This window comes from Mesoplodon densirostris, chromosome 10 (assembly GCF_025265405.1).
Source record: "Mesoplodon densirostris isolate mMesDen1 chromosome 10, mMesDen1 primary haplotype, whole genome shotgun sequence".
Lineage (NCBI taxonomy): Eukaryota > Metazoa > Chordata > Mammalia > Artiodactyla > Ziphiidae > Mesoplodon > Mesoplodon densirostris.
Window position 1 is genome coordinate 90,497,553 of NC_082670.1, and position 18,886 is coordinate 90,516,438.

Sequence of the window (18,886 nt, forward strand, 5' to 3'; positions counted from 1 at the left end):
CATCCTTATTGAAGGTGACAAAGTCCCTCCCTCCCTCCAAGCGAGTGTCAGCGACCAAGTGTGGAAATGGAGGGGAAAAGAAAGAAATCCTCAACTGTATGGTGGGATACTGCTCATTGTTTTTATCCTACTGCGGTTGAATAGAATGACCACCCCAGTCTGAGATGCAGACAGTAGACAGACATATCACTGGGCTAAAGTAGCCATATTGTTGCATTTGGGTCGTGATCCTGACCCAGCGACTCTTCATTTTATTAAAGAGGACAGACGTTCAAAAACTGGCGGCTGTAATTAGACCCAGATTTATCAAAACGGTCCTCTTGCAGACTACACTATGCCTGGTTTTCCATCCTAATGAGGAAAAAAAGTGCAATCACAAGACAATCTGGCGTGGTGACTCCAACTGGCCAATCATACACGAGTCCAACTAGTCTAGAAATCCTGGCTCTGGTGAGACAGTAAGAGCCAAAAACCAAGAGAGGACGCGTACAAAGCTGGGCTGTAGAGAATCCGCCTATTAAGACAATCGCAGTCTCACTGGCTGTACAAACTCCAAAGCCAGAAACGCCTTAGCCATCCAAGCCCCGCGACGGATGCCCCATCCACACCTACCGCAGCCTTGGCTAAGGGACTACTTCAAAGGCAGGCCCTCTGCAAGCCCACGGCTAGCCCTTCCTTCCCGCCACTTCTGAATTTATATAACAACTGCCTTCTTTTAAAAAATGGAAAAAAAAATACTGTTTTCATTTCCAAATGTGGTGAACTCATTTTGATGAACAGCACATCTGAACATTCCTCACTCTCCTACAGTTTGTCAAATAATTTGCATCAAGTACTTTTTTCAACAGATCTCTTGTAACTGCAGTAAAGCACTTTTTTCTTTTTTGGCAGAGTGAAAAGACAGACCCGTCGCCCGATTTTTTTACCCCCGCCCCAAGGTGCAGCTGGACAAGCATCTTGACTGCCTTTGTTTGAGACAACACAGTGGTCCTGCCTCTCCCCGACATGGAAGTTCTGCTGGGACCATCATGTGAGTCTCTTTTTCCTGGAAACACCACAAAGCCATTTCACTACTACAGTCAGAATGTGGCGAAAGTGGGGCCCTGTCTAGCTCGGTATTTTTTCGCAGCTTCTCAAGTCAGTCAAAGATTGAGAAGTAAAAACAAAATGGAAATGTTTCTGAGGATGTAGTCTTTGGGACTAGCTGGTCACGTACAGGGCAACCTTTTGGGGATGATTCGTTCTCCATGGCTTTTAATGCGTTCTAGGGCAAAGCCATTTCCGATGGGGACTGGATCATATAACCTGGGCTGACAGTGGTGAAAGGCATCCTAAGGTAAGCATTTTACACCGATCCCTTGATTCTCAGACAAAAAAGACGTAAATGAAAAAAACCAGCCTGGTCACCTTTAAAAAAAATGATCAAGTGGGCTGCAAAGAGAAACCGGGTGGCTCCTTCACAATAGAGCCTCTTGGACATTTTCAGAGCGAGGGAGCAAAGTAACCCACCCGAGCTTCGAGAAATGTTCACCAACAGCTTAGGTGTAACCTAGTGGTTCTTTCTTTTTTGGTCGTTGATGTCTATTTAGGAGAGGGGGCGGGGGGAGGCTTACAATTTTTATAACGGACCTAATTATATAAGTGGTCCTATGCCCACAGTATGTGGTTTCATATCACACTGGCCCCTCTGCCAAAAAAAAAAAAAAAGAATGAAAGTCCTTAAGTCAAGGTGCAGAAGTCCTTAAGTCCTGTCCCTCTTGGAATGTTTGTTAACCGCTCTGAGACGCCCGGGGGAAAGGCAGTCTATAAATACGAAGCTTTACGGTTACCCTTAGTTACTTCACTTTTTCAGAGCATAATGCAATCTGTCCCGAGTCCAATGTTTTATTTCTGTAGTGGATTCGGCTGTCCTATTTTATATATTGTATATCACGCGTTATGTTGCTCTAGTAATCTTTTGAAGATGTTGTTCCACTATTATTTTTACTTGCCTTGAAAAATGGAAGTGGGCGGGAAGGGAAGGCCTGCTGGTAGACTCTTTATTTAATTTGCACAGCAGAAAGTTGTCCTAGGGGACTGTCTACTGACCCGGGACCCAGACTCCTAGAGGACAGGAAAAAGATCCATTCCTCAAATCATGACTTGAGATGCATGTATTCACCTCACTGCAGGATGGACACCAAGTGTTCTTGGAAAATGGCAGGAGAGTTTGGGGCTATCGCTGAAAATCAGGAAGGGCGCAGAGGAGGCCAGAAGCAGATGTTTTAGGGGTGAAACACCAACAGTTCTGTAATGATCAAGCATCCTAAGTGAAATGAGTCACAGAGTTAAGAGAATCCAGAGGATGGAGGCTCACCCTTGCCGGTGGGTGGTGGTTGTGTTGTTGTTGTTGTTTCTGTTTTGGCCTTGCCGCCGCATGAATGTAAAATGTGCCTGTGATCTTAATACGATTCCAGATAGAGCGGCCTTTAAATTCATACTTTACAAGACTCAAGGGAAAATAATTAGTTACTAATGAACGGTATTTACAGTGGCGGCATCTAAGCGTGCTTTTCATTTGCTTTTCGAAAGTTACTGTGTGAACTGCAAGTAATTAAAAGAAACTCTCAGAAAGCAGTTCCTCCTATTAAATTTGGTTCAGGCTAAAAATTTATATATATATATATATATATATATATACACACACACACACACACACACACTGAAAAGCTAAGGTCAGTGAATTTGCCTCTGAACTGAAACTGCGTTAAGAGGTGTATCATCCATCCTCGGGAGCCTTGAGCTCCTGCTGAGTGAACTGGGAAAACGATTCTCCAGAGCACAGAGGAGGTGCTCAGCAAACAGTTGTTAAAAAGGACTAGCCAGAGCTCCCACCCTGATCGCCTCTTCACTGCACTCTGTCCCCCTTGACGCGGAGCATCTCCACCGAGTCTGCACCGTTAGCGTCCCTTAAGGAGCCTTCTTCACACTTCTCTCATTGGCGCCCTTCCCTCACAAAATTTTAATATCTGTTTGTGCATTACGGCCCTTTGCAGAAGCCCATGATACTGTCATATTTAACTATCAAGAACGCATGCTGCAAAGGTCTGTCATGGGCTAGGATCACATACGTCAGATCTATCTGTGTAGACTGTTGTCATTTAAGTTACCGAGATCCCTTTGGCCTGCGGTCTAGAACAATCTAGGTGGGTCAAAATCCAACAGGACCACGGACGGGCCAAAGGACCCTGCCTCCCTATGAACTCTGGAGGGGGGTACCCAGGTAAACCTTAAGGAAGTGTACTACAGTCTTCTCTTCGACCTAGGAGACGACTTGACTGTTGGGTGACGGAGAAAATACGCGATAATTCAAAGGCCTGATGGGTGCCAGGGCTGCCCTGGTAACCTCCCTCCTGCTCAGCCCCCGTGGCTTCATCCCCTGGCAACGCCGGTTACGTAAGGAGGGCTTGGTTTGTCAGTAGGAAACAAACGTTCTGCGAGCTTATTACGTAACCTTGAGCAATCCGCTGGAAACCTAATGAGTTCCTCCTTCAACACCTCTATCGCTTGAACAAAAACAGTTTACTTTTACCAAGCGAACCGAACCCCCCCCCCCAGTGAAAAGAGGCTAAACTAGACTTTAAAAGAAAAAGGAGAAGTTAAAAAAAAAAAACCTCTGCTTTCTCTTTAAATCCGTGAACAATAGAAGGTCATGTGACACAGTGGCCTATCATCCAGCACATTAATAGCTGTGCTAGAGTAATTACACTTGTGGTATTTTTGCCTCAAGTGAAATTCTGAAATAAGAGGATGGAAATTATGATACTGCTGATAAATATTAATAAGTGAACTTTTAATTTTTTTGCCACAATATTCAAAATGCTAAGCATCCTGCTAATGCTGAAGCAGCCCGACGTGTTTGCCTCCAGGGAGTACGATGCTTTGTGCACTTAAGAAAAAAGTTTAACGGAATTAAAATTTAATATCTAATTAGAGGGAGGCTAATATATTTTGAAATGAGTGCGGGAGCCATGTGCCTCCGCGGCAGAGTCCGGACGGCCGTTAATCTTACCTGTAAAGCTGCATTGAGAGGTGTACAGTAGGCGTGGCTGGTCTGCATGTTTTTAATAAGGGAAGGGTTACTGCATAAGAGAAAGATAAAAACTCAAAGTTAAACGCAATCAACCCCCAGAGTTTTTCGCGAAGTCTCGTCTTAAGCTTGCCACTATCCTTCCAAATCAGAAATGTCCCCCAGCCAGAAGACCGAAGAAAAGGTGGGTTTCGCCCTAGGTGCTGGCTTTGTGGGGCTGCCCTGTGTGAACCTCCCTGCCCCGGGGTGGGAGAGACTTTGCCCGATCAAGCAAACTGGGGGTAAAATTCTGGATTAAGTAATCATCGCCTCGGGCACTCCCCTCCAAGGATGAACTTTTGTCTGTCTCACAAAACAGCGACCTCCCTGTAAATGGGTAGTAACCGCCCACCCGGACTCCAGCAGGAAGGCAGATGCTCTAGGGCCTTGGGCTGGGGAAGTCAGCAAGCGGGACCCGCAGGGTTTCCTGGGAGCCAGCGGGGGGAATCTTGCCTCTTAAGCTTCTCCAGGATTTGAATTCTAGAATGAATGCTAGAGGAAAGGCAGGGTAGCTCCGAAGAAAAGATCTTCAAGGCTCATTTATTGCCAAAAGAAGATGGAGAGAAGGCTACTCCAGGGGAAGGTCAGGCAGCCCAGGTTGGGTTCCAGTCCTTCGGGCACAGCCGCAATTTGGGAGGGTACGAGAATAATTTGATGCTGTGTCCATTACCCACCAAATGAAGACAAGCTAGATGTTGTTTTAAGGACAGCTGTAACCAGGAGGGATACAAATACTTAAAAAATCATACAGGAGGCTACTGAGAGAAAGAAGGGTGGCTTCCGTGGGGAGGGGGGCGGGAAATTATGTAGATTTCCCAATGGTCCCTAAAGGAAGGAGATGCACGGTTCTCCATTTCTTTCCCAGGCTTGGAGCCCTTTTGGCATTCATTTCACTATATTTATATCGTTATACTGAGTGAGCCAAGAAGAAGAAATTTATCCCAGTAAATACACATTTTAACTCTAAAGAAGGAAGTTTCCTCTTCACTTGGAGGAATTAGGGGTCACGCAAAAGCATTGAGTTATAGGGTCCCCGTCAAGCTGCTGAATCAAAAGCCAACCGATATTTGCATTAAAGACGTCAAAAAAGCATTATTCAAGGCACTGGTGTTCCAAAGAGAAACGAGAGAAATACATGTACAAATCACACGATTTAGTTCCGTTGCAGAAAGCCGTGGCACTGCTACGTGGTGAAATGCAACACTATCATGGGATGAGTCAACCATGCAAAGCCAAAGCAACAGCAGAAACGAAAAACAAAAGCAAGTAAAGGCTCTTACTGTGCGACCAGCTCGTCAGAGTTTTCATCGGGGCAGTATTTGCGAGGACGGCCTCGTTGAATATGGCGGCCACGTTTAAACTCTTCATCATCAACTGTCCAAAAGGACCCAAACTCATCCTCTACTCTGATAAAGCACTTATGCAGTGAGAGGTTGGTGCGAATGGCACCCTGGGATAGGAGCAGCAGCAAAGGAGATGAAGTGGCAACAAAAGGAGGCGGGGTTGGGGGCAGAACAGACATCCAGTACAGGGAACAGGAGAAAGAAAATAAAATGCAATAAGCATAAGCCAATGGTTTGTGAGGGTTAATATGCATTGCCACCTAAAAGCTACTAGCATGTGATGCAACAAAGACCAGCAAGCAGGGCAGGGGGACTGGTGGGTATACAAAACAGGAGGGATGAAATGCTTTTTTGCTTCCCTTAACTGAGACAACGTGAAACCAGTTCTTTGGTCTAACACCATCTAGCAGCCAAAAGCCTCTACGTTACACTTGTTAGCGCAATCCAAGCTAGGCTAAGAAGTTCAAACATGGTGGACGTACCCACTGATCTTTTGTGGCCTTCGTTTTTGGAACTCTACTTCATCCACTGTCCATACTGCCCCTTTAACGTTTTCTACTCGCACAAAACACTTGTGAAGACTAAGATTATGACGCACTGCATTCTGCAGCAAGTATAAAAGAGAGAACATTTACATTTTCTATAAGAAAAGACTCCAAAAACAGCAGTAAATTCAGCCTAACAGTCCACAGTTGTAAAACCGTCCCCGAGAACTGTAGCTCCCACCCCCGTGGATGACCCTCCTGTGGTGAAGGGGGCCTCTTCCAAAATCAAAACCCCAAATGATGACTTAATTGTGTTTTGGCATTTTAGTCTAGTCTCTGGTGAACAGTTAAGCAGAGGAAAGATTTTTTTAATATGCCTGTTAGCCCCCCAGATAGGTTTCACGGCCAAAATATAAAAGTAATGTTAATACGACTTCAAAATCAGGAAACAGGTAAAGCATAAAACCGTCCCTTTTAAACCCACTTGTCTCTCAGACAAAAGGGGTAATTTACTGTAATTTTTTTAAACCATGAAAGATGATAATTACTACTGTTAAATACATTTTGCTTCTTTTTAATTCGTCCAAGTGTTGGCTTTAACACCTTTGACACGTTTGCTCAGGTTTATTATGAAGAAATTGACATTGGATTTCTACCACTGAGAATATCACTTCCTGTAGCTGATAGGATTGGGGGGGCGTGGCAGTGAGTGACATGACCCCCCCCCCACAGTGGATCAGTATCCATTATCAAGCTAGGTCTTACCTTCCCAAATATATAAATGTTGCCCCTTACTATGGGCAAGTGCTTTTAAGTAACTAAGAAAATGCCAAAGGAACCCATGAGTAGAACTCTCAATGGCAAAATGAGGATACTCTAGTAAGTTGATGCTTTCTTTCCATAGACACGTTTCTTTCTTAGGGTTCAAAGTCATTTCCCGTCACTCCTAAACTGAGACCCTTGACATCTCTAATCTGCCAAAGGAGCATCTCAACTGCAGGGTGAAGAGTTTTTAACATCCCATCCTTCCTGAGTTTCAGGAATAATCTGCACCCCTTACTTACACTAGGTACAGTAACAAGCATGGCTTCATCTCTTTTGAGTTCTCCCGGGTGAACGTGATTGACACTCAAACCTGGACATGAGGCTATTTCAGAGACCCATATCATTTTTCTTATAGGGAATGAGTAGGCGACAACAGGGGCGGGAGAAGTGGATACTTACACCACACCTCACATCCCCTGTAAGTCCCTCAATCCATCTGCTGCTATTGCTCACACAGTCTGTATTCCTCCCCTTAACCTGCGATATACATACTTCATCCTTCCAAGTGGCAAATCTTGATCTGTACTTGGAGAGGTGTTTGTTTTTGGATGATCACCATTAGCGACTCTGTGAGGAGTCACGCTAGAGAATGGTGACTTTTCTTGTCTGTTATGGAATATTTAGAAGGTGACGAGAGAAGTGTTATCACACGGCATGATGAACTGCTCACAGGGAGAAGCCAGAGGACAAATCCTCAAGGAATTTTTGAGGAATGTCAGCATAACTGGGGTGGGTTCAGACTTCCAGCTGACTACGAAAGGACACCCTGATTCAAACAGGTTTGATAGGTCTGCATCAAGACAAAACAAACATCTCTGGAAAATGTTGGGCATGTTATAATTACAGTTGGTAGGGCAAATTTCTTGGCGTATAAACTGTAGTCTGGTCTTTAAGGGGGCACTTTTTTTTAATATTGCACAAAGGCAGAGGATAAAGGATGCTAAGCGTCTACTGTTTATCTCCTACAATGACACTGAGGAGGCTGAAATAAATAAACCCAAATTTCCTGAAAAAGAAAGAAAGAAAAAAAGTCCAGACAGAGCATGTGTACCTATTAGACACCTTACTGGGAAAAGAAATCAACATCTCTCCTCATCCTAATCACTGTCTAAGTTTTCCAGTAAGTATCAAAATGTACAGAACTGTACATTGTAAAGCCATGTCTGAAAAACAGGACTGCTATAGATCTGTCTGAACTATATAGCCATGTAAATAAAACTGTAAAGTCAAAACTTAAGTTTTGTTTTCGAAGACCGTGCATCCATGCAAAAGCAACTGGAAATGGAGAGTTTCCCACAAAAGCTGAGTGAACTCTTTCCACTCATGACTTTAACTGGGCATTTTATCTTCTGTCTAAGATGACAGTACAAATAAGGACACATGGAGAAAATTATACGTATTTATGAGTCATTAAATACTTCATTTAGGACTGTTTATATGAAGGGCACTTTTTCCTACAGTTTCTGAAAATGAGAAAGTTAAATCTGAAGATCTGAGCTTAAATATCACATTCATAACGGGTAATTATTTTAAAACTTGATCATTTGCTATTTATAAAAGGCAATCTGAAGAAAATGTCTGCTTCATGCTTATACTTCCGAAATTCTGAAAAGCATTCACAGCTGAAGACTGTTTTCTATTTTACGTCTCAAGGCAGGCTGAGGAAGAGAAGGGAAGATTTTTGAACCTAGGCTCCTTCAGGGCCCATGTGTCTTAATGGAAATAAAAAAGCTACTTTGGGCCATAAGAGATAATTCACAGCTCTGTAAGGTTGATGAATTAATTCTTTGGTTATATTCTTTCAAAACGCTATTTTATGATGAATGTGGTAGAGGAAATGCGTTTTCTGTTTTTGCTGTTGTTTTTCTCCCATATAAATTACGGAAGTAGCAAGGAAGACCTGTACGTCCAGCAAAGCATGTTTTCCTTGCATCCTATAATAAATCCCTATCCTATTTCTAATAATAACATGTAAAATATCCAAAACTATTTGCATTTTAAATATTTCTAAATTTTTTGGAATTTAGGGATTACAAGAATTCTAGATAGTAGTAAAGGTGCAAAAAAAATACATGACTCTCAGATTGTATCTGCTGCCCCTTTTTCTAAAGCAAAACTATTAAAAACCAAGAAATTTCAAGTGGGAAAATCCAAAAACTGGTGAGGGCTTAACCGAATACAATGGAATCGCTACTAACAGAACCTACGAACCAACTGCTGAACTGGGATTGAGGTATGTCATGTGACCCCAAGCCTTCCTGGGGGCATCCCAGGTGGAGCTATGGTTTTATAGCAAATGCTATTACAGTCAAGTCACATATTTCAGAATTTACTTTTCTTCCCCAGAGTGCCTATGAATATCTGATGGACAGTCTCTTGACTTAAAAAAACAAACAAACAAAAACAAAAAACCCTTAATAATATATATATTGGGTTCTCCTGTAATAACTCCAATATACCTTGCTAATACTTGGAGTGCATAGGTTAAGGAGCTTATATCCAACCAATGAAAGTTAAGTGTATCTGATCAAGTGTATCTGATCATTTCTCCAGGTTCCTGATGGTTAAAAAAAACACACAAAAGTTATCTATGCATTCTCTACAAATACTGGTGGTGGCTAAAGACCGAAAACCATGAGGTCTGTGTACACAAGACAACTTCCTACACGTTCCAACCAGAGAGAGATGATTTTACTCGTTATGCCAACATGATGGGAGTCTTCCGTCCCAGCATTTTAACCCCAGTGGAATTATTTTCTCAATCCAGTATGCCTATAAATTAGACTCTTTGAATGTAGCAAAACAATATATACGTAACTTACAACACCTGCATCTTACCGACAACAAACTCTCTCGAATAAATGCCAAGATCCAAGACTCAACAGGCCTGCAAGAAAGCTTACCTTCCATGTGGCAGCGTTACGCCGGAAGTAAGCAAACATTCGTGTGAACCAGTTATAGATTTCATTTAGTGTTAGCTGCTTTTCTGGAGATTCGAGAATGGCCTGTGAAGCAAAAGCAACAGAGAAAGATAATTTATGACCAAATCGACAGAACCGTCATTATACAGTTGCTTGAAAACATAAAATAATCATGATGTGGAGCTAAATCCTAAGGAAGGTTTCCCGAAATGCTCTAAGACTAATGGCTGTATTTACCAGTTCAATAGCAAAATTCGAAATGGAATTATCTAATTGTTTTGCGTTTTTATTTCTGTTTCCGTACAGAAATATTAATTTATTAGTCATTCATAAAGCAGAATCAAAGAGAAATGCAAAACATTTCACTAGCTGATTAAAGCTCAGTAATTATTTAGAGCTCAGATTAATTCTAGGGATCAGAGATTACTGTAGCTTGTGATAATTGACTTGCCATCTTTAAACAGGCTCATTTTCACTGTTGTGTGAAATGAATTTCCTAATAATCACATCGTATTGTAATACTTAATCAAAAGCAATTATGTTATATATTGCAGATTTTAAAAACCTTATAGAACAGGTTTTAGCATGCTTGCATAGTAAACGGTTTTAAATCCACTGCATCAATATAATACATCCATGTACACCTATACCTTCTGATAGAATTTCACATACTGCGTTATTTACTTACCTGCCTAATTAAAGATGCATATGTAAATGGTGGTCTAACTTCTGCGTTCTTATAAAATTCTTGGTTCTGCGCAATATCTGCTAAATAAGAATCATTGTCCTATTAATGATCACTTTTTACAAAGAGGCTGGTCGACAAGCATTGCTGATCCCAGTTCTCCCCGAGGCAAAAATGGAGCATCTACCTGAAGAGATGGGCACGTTGTATTTGTCTGAGTACCGCCTGCGGATGGGTCCCACCGTGTGCATGCTGGTGGTGGTGATGACGGAGGGGCCTTGGGTGACGGGAGTGATGGGGGCAGTGGGGGTCGTAGGAGTATGAGGTAAGCTCTGTGGAGAAGCCTCTGATGCAGACTTGGAGAGCGTGACACTTGATACCAGATTCAGCTGTGAGGAAAGGAACAGTTCTTAGAAGACCTTCAGAAAAAACCAGAGCAACCAAGAAAGCATCTGCAATGCAGTGGGAAATTACACAGGGGAGGCCTGGCTAGTTTTATGCCTCACAGTAGATTTTTATCATCAGCTGAAATAGGAGGCGAGTTCCCATGTAAAAACCATTCACTTTATTTACTTATTAAAATTTCTAGCATCCTGTCCTGTGATTCTTTTTTTCTAATTTATTTTTTTTATTGTAGTTGCTTTACACAATGTTGTGTTAGTTTCAGGTGTACAGCAAAGTGATTCAGATACACACACACACACACACACCTTTATCTCTTTCTATATATACCCATATATTCCTTTTCAGATTTTTTCCCCCATATAGGTTATTAAATAATATCTCTTACGATGTTCTCCTTTCCTGTTGTTGCTGAGACAGGTTTTTTTCCAAAGACAGTTAAACAAGCGTTTACAGACACAAAAGGGGTTACCTAGCCTGGTGAGTTTGAGAAATTCTGGGTCAAGACATTTCTTTAATCACGACCTCGCACCCTACTATGCCTTGTAAAGCTCGAAGGGGGAGAGGGAGTCCTTGTAGCCCCACGAACGCTGACGTTTCAGGAAACACCAGTTGGGATACATTGGTATCAACCTGAGCTCTTAGACAGAACTTTCTGGAATGTGCTAGTACAAGCGAGAAACCGTTTTTACTTAATTTTAATAAAAAGGAAAGTTGTACAAAAATGGCCACTGGCTACACCACACTGGGACGGGCTAACTCAACTCCAGGATGAAACTTCACGGATGGGAACCACTGCTGAGAGGTTTGGCCTGTGACTCGTATTAAAAAGAGCAGCACTGGATCCAGTAAACATCCATTTAGTTCCATTAGTTGGCAGAGACTAATCTTTGAAAGCTTTCTCTGTCACCTTCATTAAACTCTATCCAATATAGGATTGGAATCATTTATTTAAAAAGAAGATGGCGGGCTTCCCTGGTGGCGCAGTGGTTGAGAGTCCGCCTGCCGATGCAGGGTACACGGGTTCATGCCCCGGTCCGGGAAGATCCCACATGCCGCGGAGCAGCTGGGCCCGTGAGCCATGGCCGCTGAGCCTGTGCGTCCGGAGCATGTGCTCCGCAGGGGGAGAGGCCACAACAGTGAGAGGCCCGCGTAACGCAAAAAAAAAAAAAAAAAAAAAAAAAAAAAAAAAAAAGAAGATGGCATAGGAGAGATCTGGAACTGTAAAACATTTTAATTTTTTTCCTTCCAGTTTCAAATGCGTAGTAACAAAATGGAATAATCCAATGCTTCAAGTCCGGAAACACACACTAGTTAGTTGCAGGAGCACAGAGGAAAACGAAGGAGTCCTGTTTCGGTCCTTCCTTCCTTCCTTCCTTCTTTCTATCTGTTTCGCCCGCACCTTGAAGTGTTTCTCTGATTAATAACTGGAAACATGAGCCTGTCCTCCTCTCCAGAAACTCGTTGCTACTGAAGTATTAAGTCTGGCTACACTGAAGAACTCGGTTGTTTTCAACAGAGTTCTTACCGTTTACCCAGAACTGCCCTCTGAGGAACTTGTAGCTGCCCCCAATCCAAGAAAGTTTGGCAAAGTAGCCTTACTTGGTATCACTATCTCAAACCAGATTGTGAATCACTTAACAAATTAAGTCTGGTTCACCACTGCAACAGTCCTAAGTCCAAGACATTATTTGTGGAAAGTATTAAAAACGAGATTCCTCTGAGATCATAATCAAGGAACAGATTAAAAGAGAGTTCTAATTTGTTGGGAAGACTCAACCTTACTCATACCCTAGTAATGAGAAATATCAAATATCGTTGAGAAAGTATTAATGGAAAAACATAAACATGGCACTGGAAACCGAACACTGGGTTGCAAGCTTTTGGCTGGGCTTTCCTTTTTCTCCCTCCCTTGAAATGCTGACTCAGCCAACACCAGACTGCCGCCGCCGCCGCACCGCACCCCGCCCCGCCCCGTCCACCACCAATCCCTACACCCCAGGCTCCCCCATGCCTGATAAGTGCAAGCTGTGGAGATGGCACCACCCTTATGAATCCCCCAGCAAGCTGGGCAGATGCTGGGAGCTGCTTTTTTATTAGTGCTGGAAACTTGACTTCGTGACACACATTTGCAAACTTAAGTGCTCATGGTCTAGCGTAGCAGCCACGGGATGGAGCAGATCTGGGAAGGCTGGGGCTGACCTCCTCTTTGCCTTGGGCCTTCTTCACTGACCAAGTACAGGAATAGCGTGTCTAAGCATCAGCCCCAGCAACGGGTCAAGGAAATTAGCGCACAGAAGGCTAATGCTCATAAATATACAGCTTTTAAAATTCAGATGCTCTTAGGCTTAAGAGCATCCAAATGCTCGGGAAAGTCATGGGTACCATTTGTAAAAACCACGTTGTGAACCCCCTGCCACCGCCTGGTCTTGCTGAATTCTCATACCATCACGAATACTTGAGATGTTGTTACTCACGTTTCACAGATAAGCAAACAGAGGCTCACGGGAGATTAAATAATGTGCCCATATTCACAACCTGGACTCAAAATCACACAGACACTGGTGATTCTAGGCCCTCTGTATAACAGTCTCCTTACGCCCAGATAATGGGAACCATAAACACTATCCGGGTTCACTTTTCTGCATGCTCATTTTTGGAAGGGACCTGGGGATTAGCTTTTATCCCTGCTTATAACTGACATTCAATAAATCTTTCCCAGCAAACATATGGCAATGGGAACTGAAATGACAAAAGAAGGAACAGAACAGACAACTGCTGCCCTCGAAGGGCTTACCATCAAATGCAGACACTGATCAAAGGAAAACAGGCAGAGCGACCATAAAACAATTCCGAGAACTAACTCTGCTTCTGGGCTCTTCGGTTGAAGAACAGTACCCTCAACACCACGGCGTTCTTTAGAAGGTAACGAAAATTATAATATAAATACAGTGTCCTCGGGAAATATGCACGCTCCTCTCCAGTTCTGTGAGGAAGATCACCAGGTCCGCTGGGTTCTAGTTAATTGCCAAAACCCCAAACTCGTGGACACATTCAGCAAGTGCAGGCCCATCTCTTGGGAGCTCACCTACAAGAACAGACAAGCCCCACGATACGGGTACAAAGTCATAAAACACGAAAAGAATGTCATCCTTGCAGCCTTAATACTTGGACTGTTTCTACTGAAAAATCAACAGTCGAGAAGAAAATCCCTCCCGGTTAGCACGATCCACGAAGAAAGAGATGCAGCTGAATTTTCTGGAGGCTCTGAAACACAGGTACCAAGTGGAAATCAACACCAAGCCAGAAGACAGCAGAGAGGATTTTTTTTTTTTTAACCAGGCTTGACAAATGACACGGTGATTCACACCCACTGCTGGTCTGTCTCTAATAAGCCACAGAGGAAGTAGCCAATCTCGGCTAATTACCAGATAAAAATGTATTGTAAGGACTCTAATTAGAAGACGCGGATGGAGGTGATCTAATGATTAAATGCTGCATTCGACTGACCCCACCATCAATGTGCAGTGGTGCAAGATGTCACTGGAATATTTTGTAGAAACAGTAATTTTATTTCGAGGAGGGGAGGCAGTAATATTTGTAATGATGGCTATGAGGTAAACTAATTAAAAGACAGTTCCTAGAGGAAGAGGGTGGCTGAGAGCAGCTGTGGCCATTCCAGAACCAAGTGCCAAGTCTCCACAGAGGAACTGCAGTCAAGTGGAAAATTTCTGCCTGACCTCTGCCCCTGCTATTAATTTGCAGGAAAACTAATGACACATATACATATTCCCATATAATTGTTCTAATTGCTAATTTGCCAAAGGAGCCCCGATTCCAAATTAAACACGACTGTAGCCCGCGAGGGGAGAAAGAACAAAAAGCGGTAAACTCCAAACACAGGGTGCTTCGCCTCGCAAAATCATCTGAAGGCTGAACCAACAAGTTAATGAAATGTTAACCTTGTCAACGGCGATCGAAGTTTCTTAACTTTCAAACTCGGGCTGGATGATCACATGCTGGTCTCGAGGAGAAACCATCTTTGGGGAGGAAGGTCACGGGGGAGTGATAAGATGCAGCAGGGGGAAGGTTTCAAGACAGGCTCTGCGTTCAAACCAGACCTGCTCTTTTCATTAAGGTCTCTCTCTGAAAAAACTGGACCCCCTACGCCCCCCACCACACACACACACAAATTAATTACAGGCTTAGAACAGCAGAGCAAACCGGGAACGGTGAGGGGTGTGCGGCAATCCTGCAAGATTCACCTGAACTGTAAACTATTAAAACTTAATAATATAATCATCAATTAGAAATGAAAGCATGTGTGCTTCGTGTTTCTGACTGTAGCTCAGGTTGGAAGAGAGATTTTTTTTCTTCCGGGGCCTGGAGCAGGAAGGGATGGGGACTCTGGGAGGGTTTCTTTTCCTATTTTTCAGATTGTGTTCATTTTCTATTTAAAAAGAAGTTGCTATGTTTAGAAAAGTTAGTAACTCTGATATTTTCTACATGGCAAGTTTCCATCATGTGATGATTTCGGCAAAGATAATCTCTTTGAAACGCCGGCCAAAAGCTTAAATTCTTATGTCACTTAAGATTGCCGTAGGGCTTTATTATTTTTTTTTTTAGTTTCTATGCACTCTCAACCGTCGGCTTTTCTCCCAGGTCAGTTCCAGGGGGGACTATCCTAGAAATCTTACCCATCCAAACAACTGGAACCAGATCAGCTGCCCGGTACTCTGCCGAGCCCCTTTTCGAAAGATTTATCTTTCGTTTTTAAACAGTAACCTCCTCTCTCTCTTGTAAAGACGGTGAGTCACTCCCATTTTTTAAAAAATCAACAAACGGCTGAGGTAAACCCCAGACAGAAACAGACTTGTTGTAAGGATTCCCATAAGGACTCATCTGTATTTTTGTGTGTGCTTTTGCCTCGCTTCAGAACAGATGCTGAGAACAAAAGGCAAACCTGAAACCCAGACACCGAGGGACCCAGCCGCTTAGTATGGACTTTGGGGCTCACTCGTTTTTCTGCTGTTGGTTCGACTGGCCTGAGCAGGTGAATTCTAGACACGAATCCCTCACGTTCAGAGGTGGCCTTTTCTGAGGCTGGAGGGACGGGAAAGATGTCACCAGACTGTGGCAGGGGGTCGGGGGGTGGCCTTGGGGAGAGCTCTCTCTGCCTGGTCCTGCTACTGCCTTAGATCTGGGCCCTGGCGCAGGGCAGTGACCGAGAAGGTGGTCGTCAGGATGAACCTCAGGGTGGGGGACTTCACTAGAAACAGTATATAAACACCCCTTGTGTGTGTGTGGTGCTTGCGAATCTCTCTTTATGACGGCATCAAATTATTTCCCCAACTCAACAGCCAGGCTGCAGTCAGCAGCCCACAAAATCAGCCACTTCGTTAAGAGTTAAAAGACCCCCCCTTTTGCGGAGCGGGGGGCACGGGGGGAGGGAACACACGGATGGACACACACACACACACACTCTCTCTCTCTCTCTCTCTCTCTCTCTCTCTCTGTTTTTATTAGTAGCTAAAAACTATTTCCAAACAGTCCTAATTGCTACAGTTGGAGGAAACGAGAATGCGTGCAAAGGAAAATCTAATACTGCCTTTCGCTTCAAATAGCCAAGTTCCTGTGTTTTATAACATTTCCATAAAGGAGATAGTACCTACACTTTAATTACTTGCCCACCAAATCTGAAGGGATGTGGTTTCTCCAGCGTTGGGAGCTGTTCTCCGGTGGGTAGGAATACCCTAAAGCAAAGCCTACCTCTTACGTTCTCAGGATTATAGAATATGACTTAGGGTATTTTCCTGACCTTATGATAGTGAAAAAGCCTTTTTCAAAAATCCTTAACAACTTAATAAAGTATTAGTGCAGACATGCTTCTTGGTGGTGGTGGTTATCATTTTATCCTCTGAGTGAGGCCTCCCTCCAAGGACAAGCATTCACCCCCAAGCAATCCATTTTGGTGTTTACCTTGAGAACACTAACTGGTACCGAGTTTGGAACAAAAGAATATCATTCTCATTAGGACAGTTTACGATCACCTGATTTTTCGCTTGTGCTTCTCTGAACACGGAAAAGAGACGAATCTTTTAAATCGCCAACATACAATACACGGGGCCATTCTGTACGTATGTCAAGCCCGCCTTTGCCCACTGTATGTCCCCCATTGCTAGAATGTACAGCTCTGTTCTGGTAAACTTTTCCAAGCAGGGGCCAGCCTTAATAAAATTAAAAGCTTCTAAGTAAAGTTATGACAAACGAAAGCTTATTTCAGCTGCTGTTGGCCATTCCTTTCTTCCCTCCACTCTGATCTTCTTCACACACTTTCCCAGTTCCCTTCCTCAGAGACACACGGACACACGCACCTAACTCTTAACCCGAGAAAAGAGTCACGAAGCTCGCTTCTTTCCACTTCTTCCTATTCACCTTTCAGGTTTCACCTTAGATGTCACTTGTCCCAGAAGTCTTTCCTCAACCCCACCTAGACGTCTAGGGCAGAGGTCCACACACTCACTCACCCAGAGCACAGCTCATGCAGGGAGAGCCTGGGAGTGTGTCTTTGGTAGTTGGTCCCACGAGACCCCAAACACCTCGATGGCAGGGATGGTTCTGTCTGGTTTTACTACCCTATGTTTTCCTGTCGCACGTCCAATAAATATTCGTTGACGCAATAATTCGATTTTAAATTCAGGAATTCTCTTCACAAAAACAGCGTGCACTGCAGTTTGAGTCCTGGGTATAATTACGAAAGGAAAGGTTTTTATCGGTTTAAAAGATTTTCAAGCAAGCAGGCGAAGATGTTATCGGAGGCACGTGTGGAATAGGACCACCGTAAACCCCTATTCAGTTCCTCTACACGCTTTCCAGGGGGAGTCACGCTCAAACCCACGCCTAAAAACTAGGGATTCTCCCGAGATGAGCATAGCCTCTGATTAGCCAAATGGGAACATGAGTTCCACAACAGCATCCAGCGAACACGTCTACGGGCTGCTGTCAGAACAATCCAAGAAGGTTTTGGCAGTGAAATGGGAACTGGTTGGATGACTGGACACAGCAAATGACACTTACCACCCAAATGGCATTTAGTGAAAAGCAACGTTTACAGCAAAGCATTCTATCACTTAGTGACTAAGGATTTTAAAATAAACACCGAGTTCCTTTTTAAACAGAAATGGAAAAAAGAAAAAAAAAAAAAAACCACTTCACAAACTTCCTGGCAAGACTCTAACATGAGAGTCCCCAGCTAAGGTTAGATTTGCATCCCAGGGACTGCTTCCTTCAAATCAGAGCGTCTAGAACGATACGCATCTGAACATACACTGAGCGTTCTATTATTTCAGGTGGAATAAATCAATTATAGGCAAAAGGGAGTCTTTTGCACTTTAGAACCAATCATCAGATAACTCTGTATCCCTAAAGTTGAAAGCATCGAGGGTTTGCTCTGTGTCCACCCCTCCCCTTTTTTTGGGCAAAGAAGTAAAAATGTATGCAAAACACTACACGTCTACCTTTTATAATTAATTTCCCAATGCCTCACCTATACATATTTTAATAATTCCCGATTTATAAGATGGTATCTATAATAAAATTTTCTATTTTCCAATGAATGAAAAGAAGGCAGGTTCTCTCTGGCAACAGAGCGTCACACAATATCTGCTTGTCAGGCACCAATTTTTACTTCTTACACGTAAGTTAAAGGATAAGGAATTTATAATGCTGCCTGTGAAGGGAACCACTTTTCATACACAAATGTGATCTTTTTTTTTTTTTCCCAAAGGGTAATACAACAGTCCATTTACATAAACTAATCCAAACAATCTATGTATTTGACAATGGCAAACCTCACACAGACGGCCTATTGTTGGTTTACATCTTGGAGTTCTTTATATTGGCTTGTAGCACTGCTCTAACTGTCAAAGGTTTGACTTGGACTCTAAATAAATGGTTATAGAAGTGCTGTGCAGCGATATTGGACTTCTTTGCAAAAGAAAACCTGCTGCGTATGAATTCAAAAGCTATTAATTTTTCAGTCAAAAATATTCGTGCCTATTTCTTTTAATAAAGAAGTACTGTGCTGAGCTACTAAGAGATAATGTTGACTAGTGGTA

At 43.1% G+C, this 18,886-nt stretch overlaps 1 protein-coding gene across 6 annotated transcripts in view; it reads right to left on the reverse strand.

The window, feature by feature from the left end:
* FOXP1 (forkhead box P1) overlaps window positions 1-18,886 on the reverse strand; it is a 602,050-nt gene that overhangs the window by 9,877 nt on the left and 573,287 nt on the right. For 4 of the 6 annotated variants that reach the window (XM_060111623.1, XM_060111621.1, XM_060111619.1 and 1 more), the window contains 5 exons: window positions 10,555-10,756; window positions 10,371-10,450; window positions 9,665-9,766; window positions 5,934-6,055; window positions 4,052-4,121 (listed from right to left, as the gene is read on the reverse strand). In XM_060111623.1, coding sequence (XP_059967606.1) covers window positions 4,052-4,121; window positions 5,934-6,055; window positions 9,665-9,766; window positions 10,371-10,450; window positions 10,555-10,756 — 576 coding nt within the window. The remainder of the gene's footprint in view (window positions 1-4,051; window positions 4,122-5,933; window positions 6,056-9,664; window positions 9,767-10,370; window positions 10,451-10,554; window positions 10,757-18,886) is intronic. The other 2 variants (XM_060111624.1, XM_060111622.1) reach the window with 1 other exon arrangement.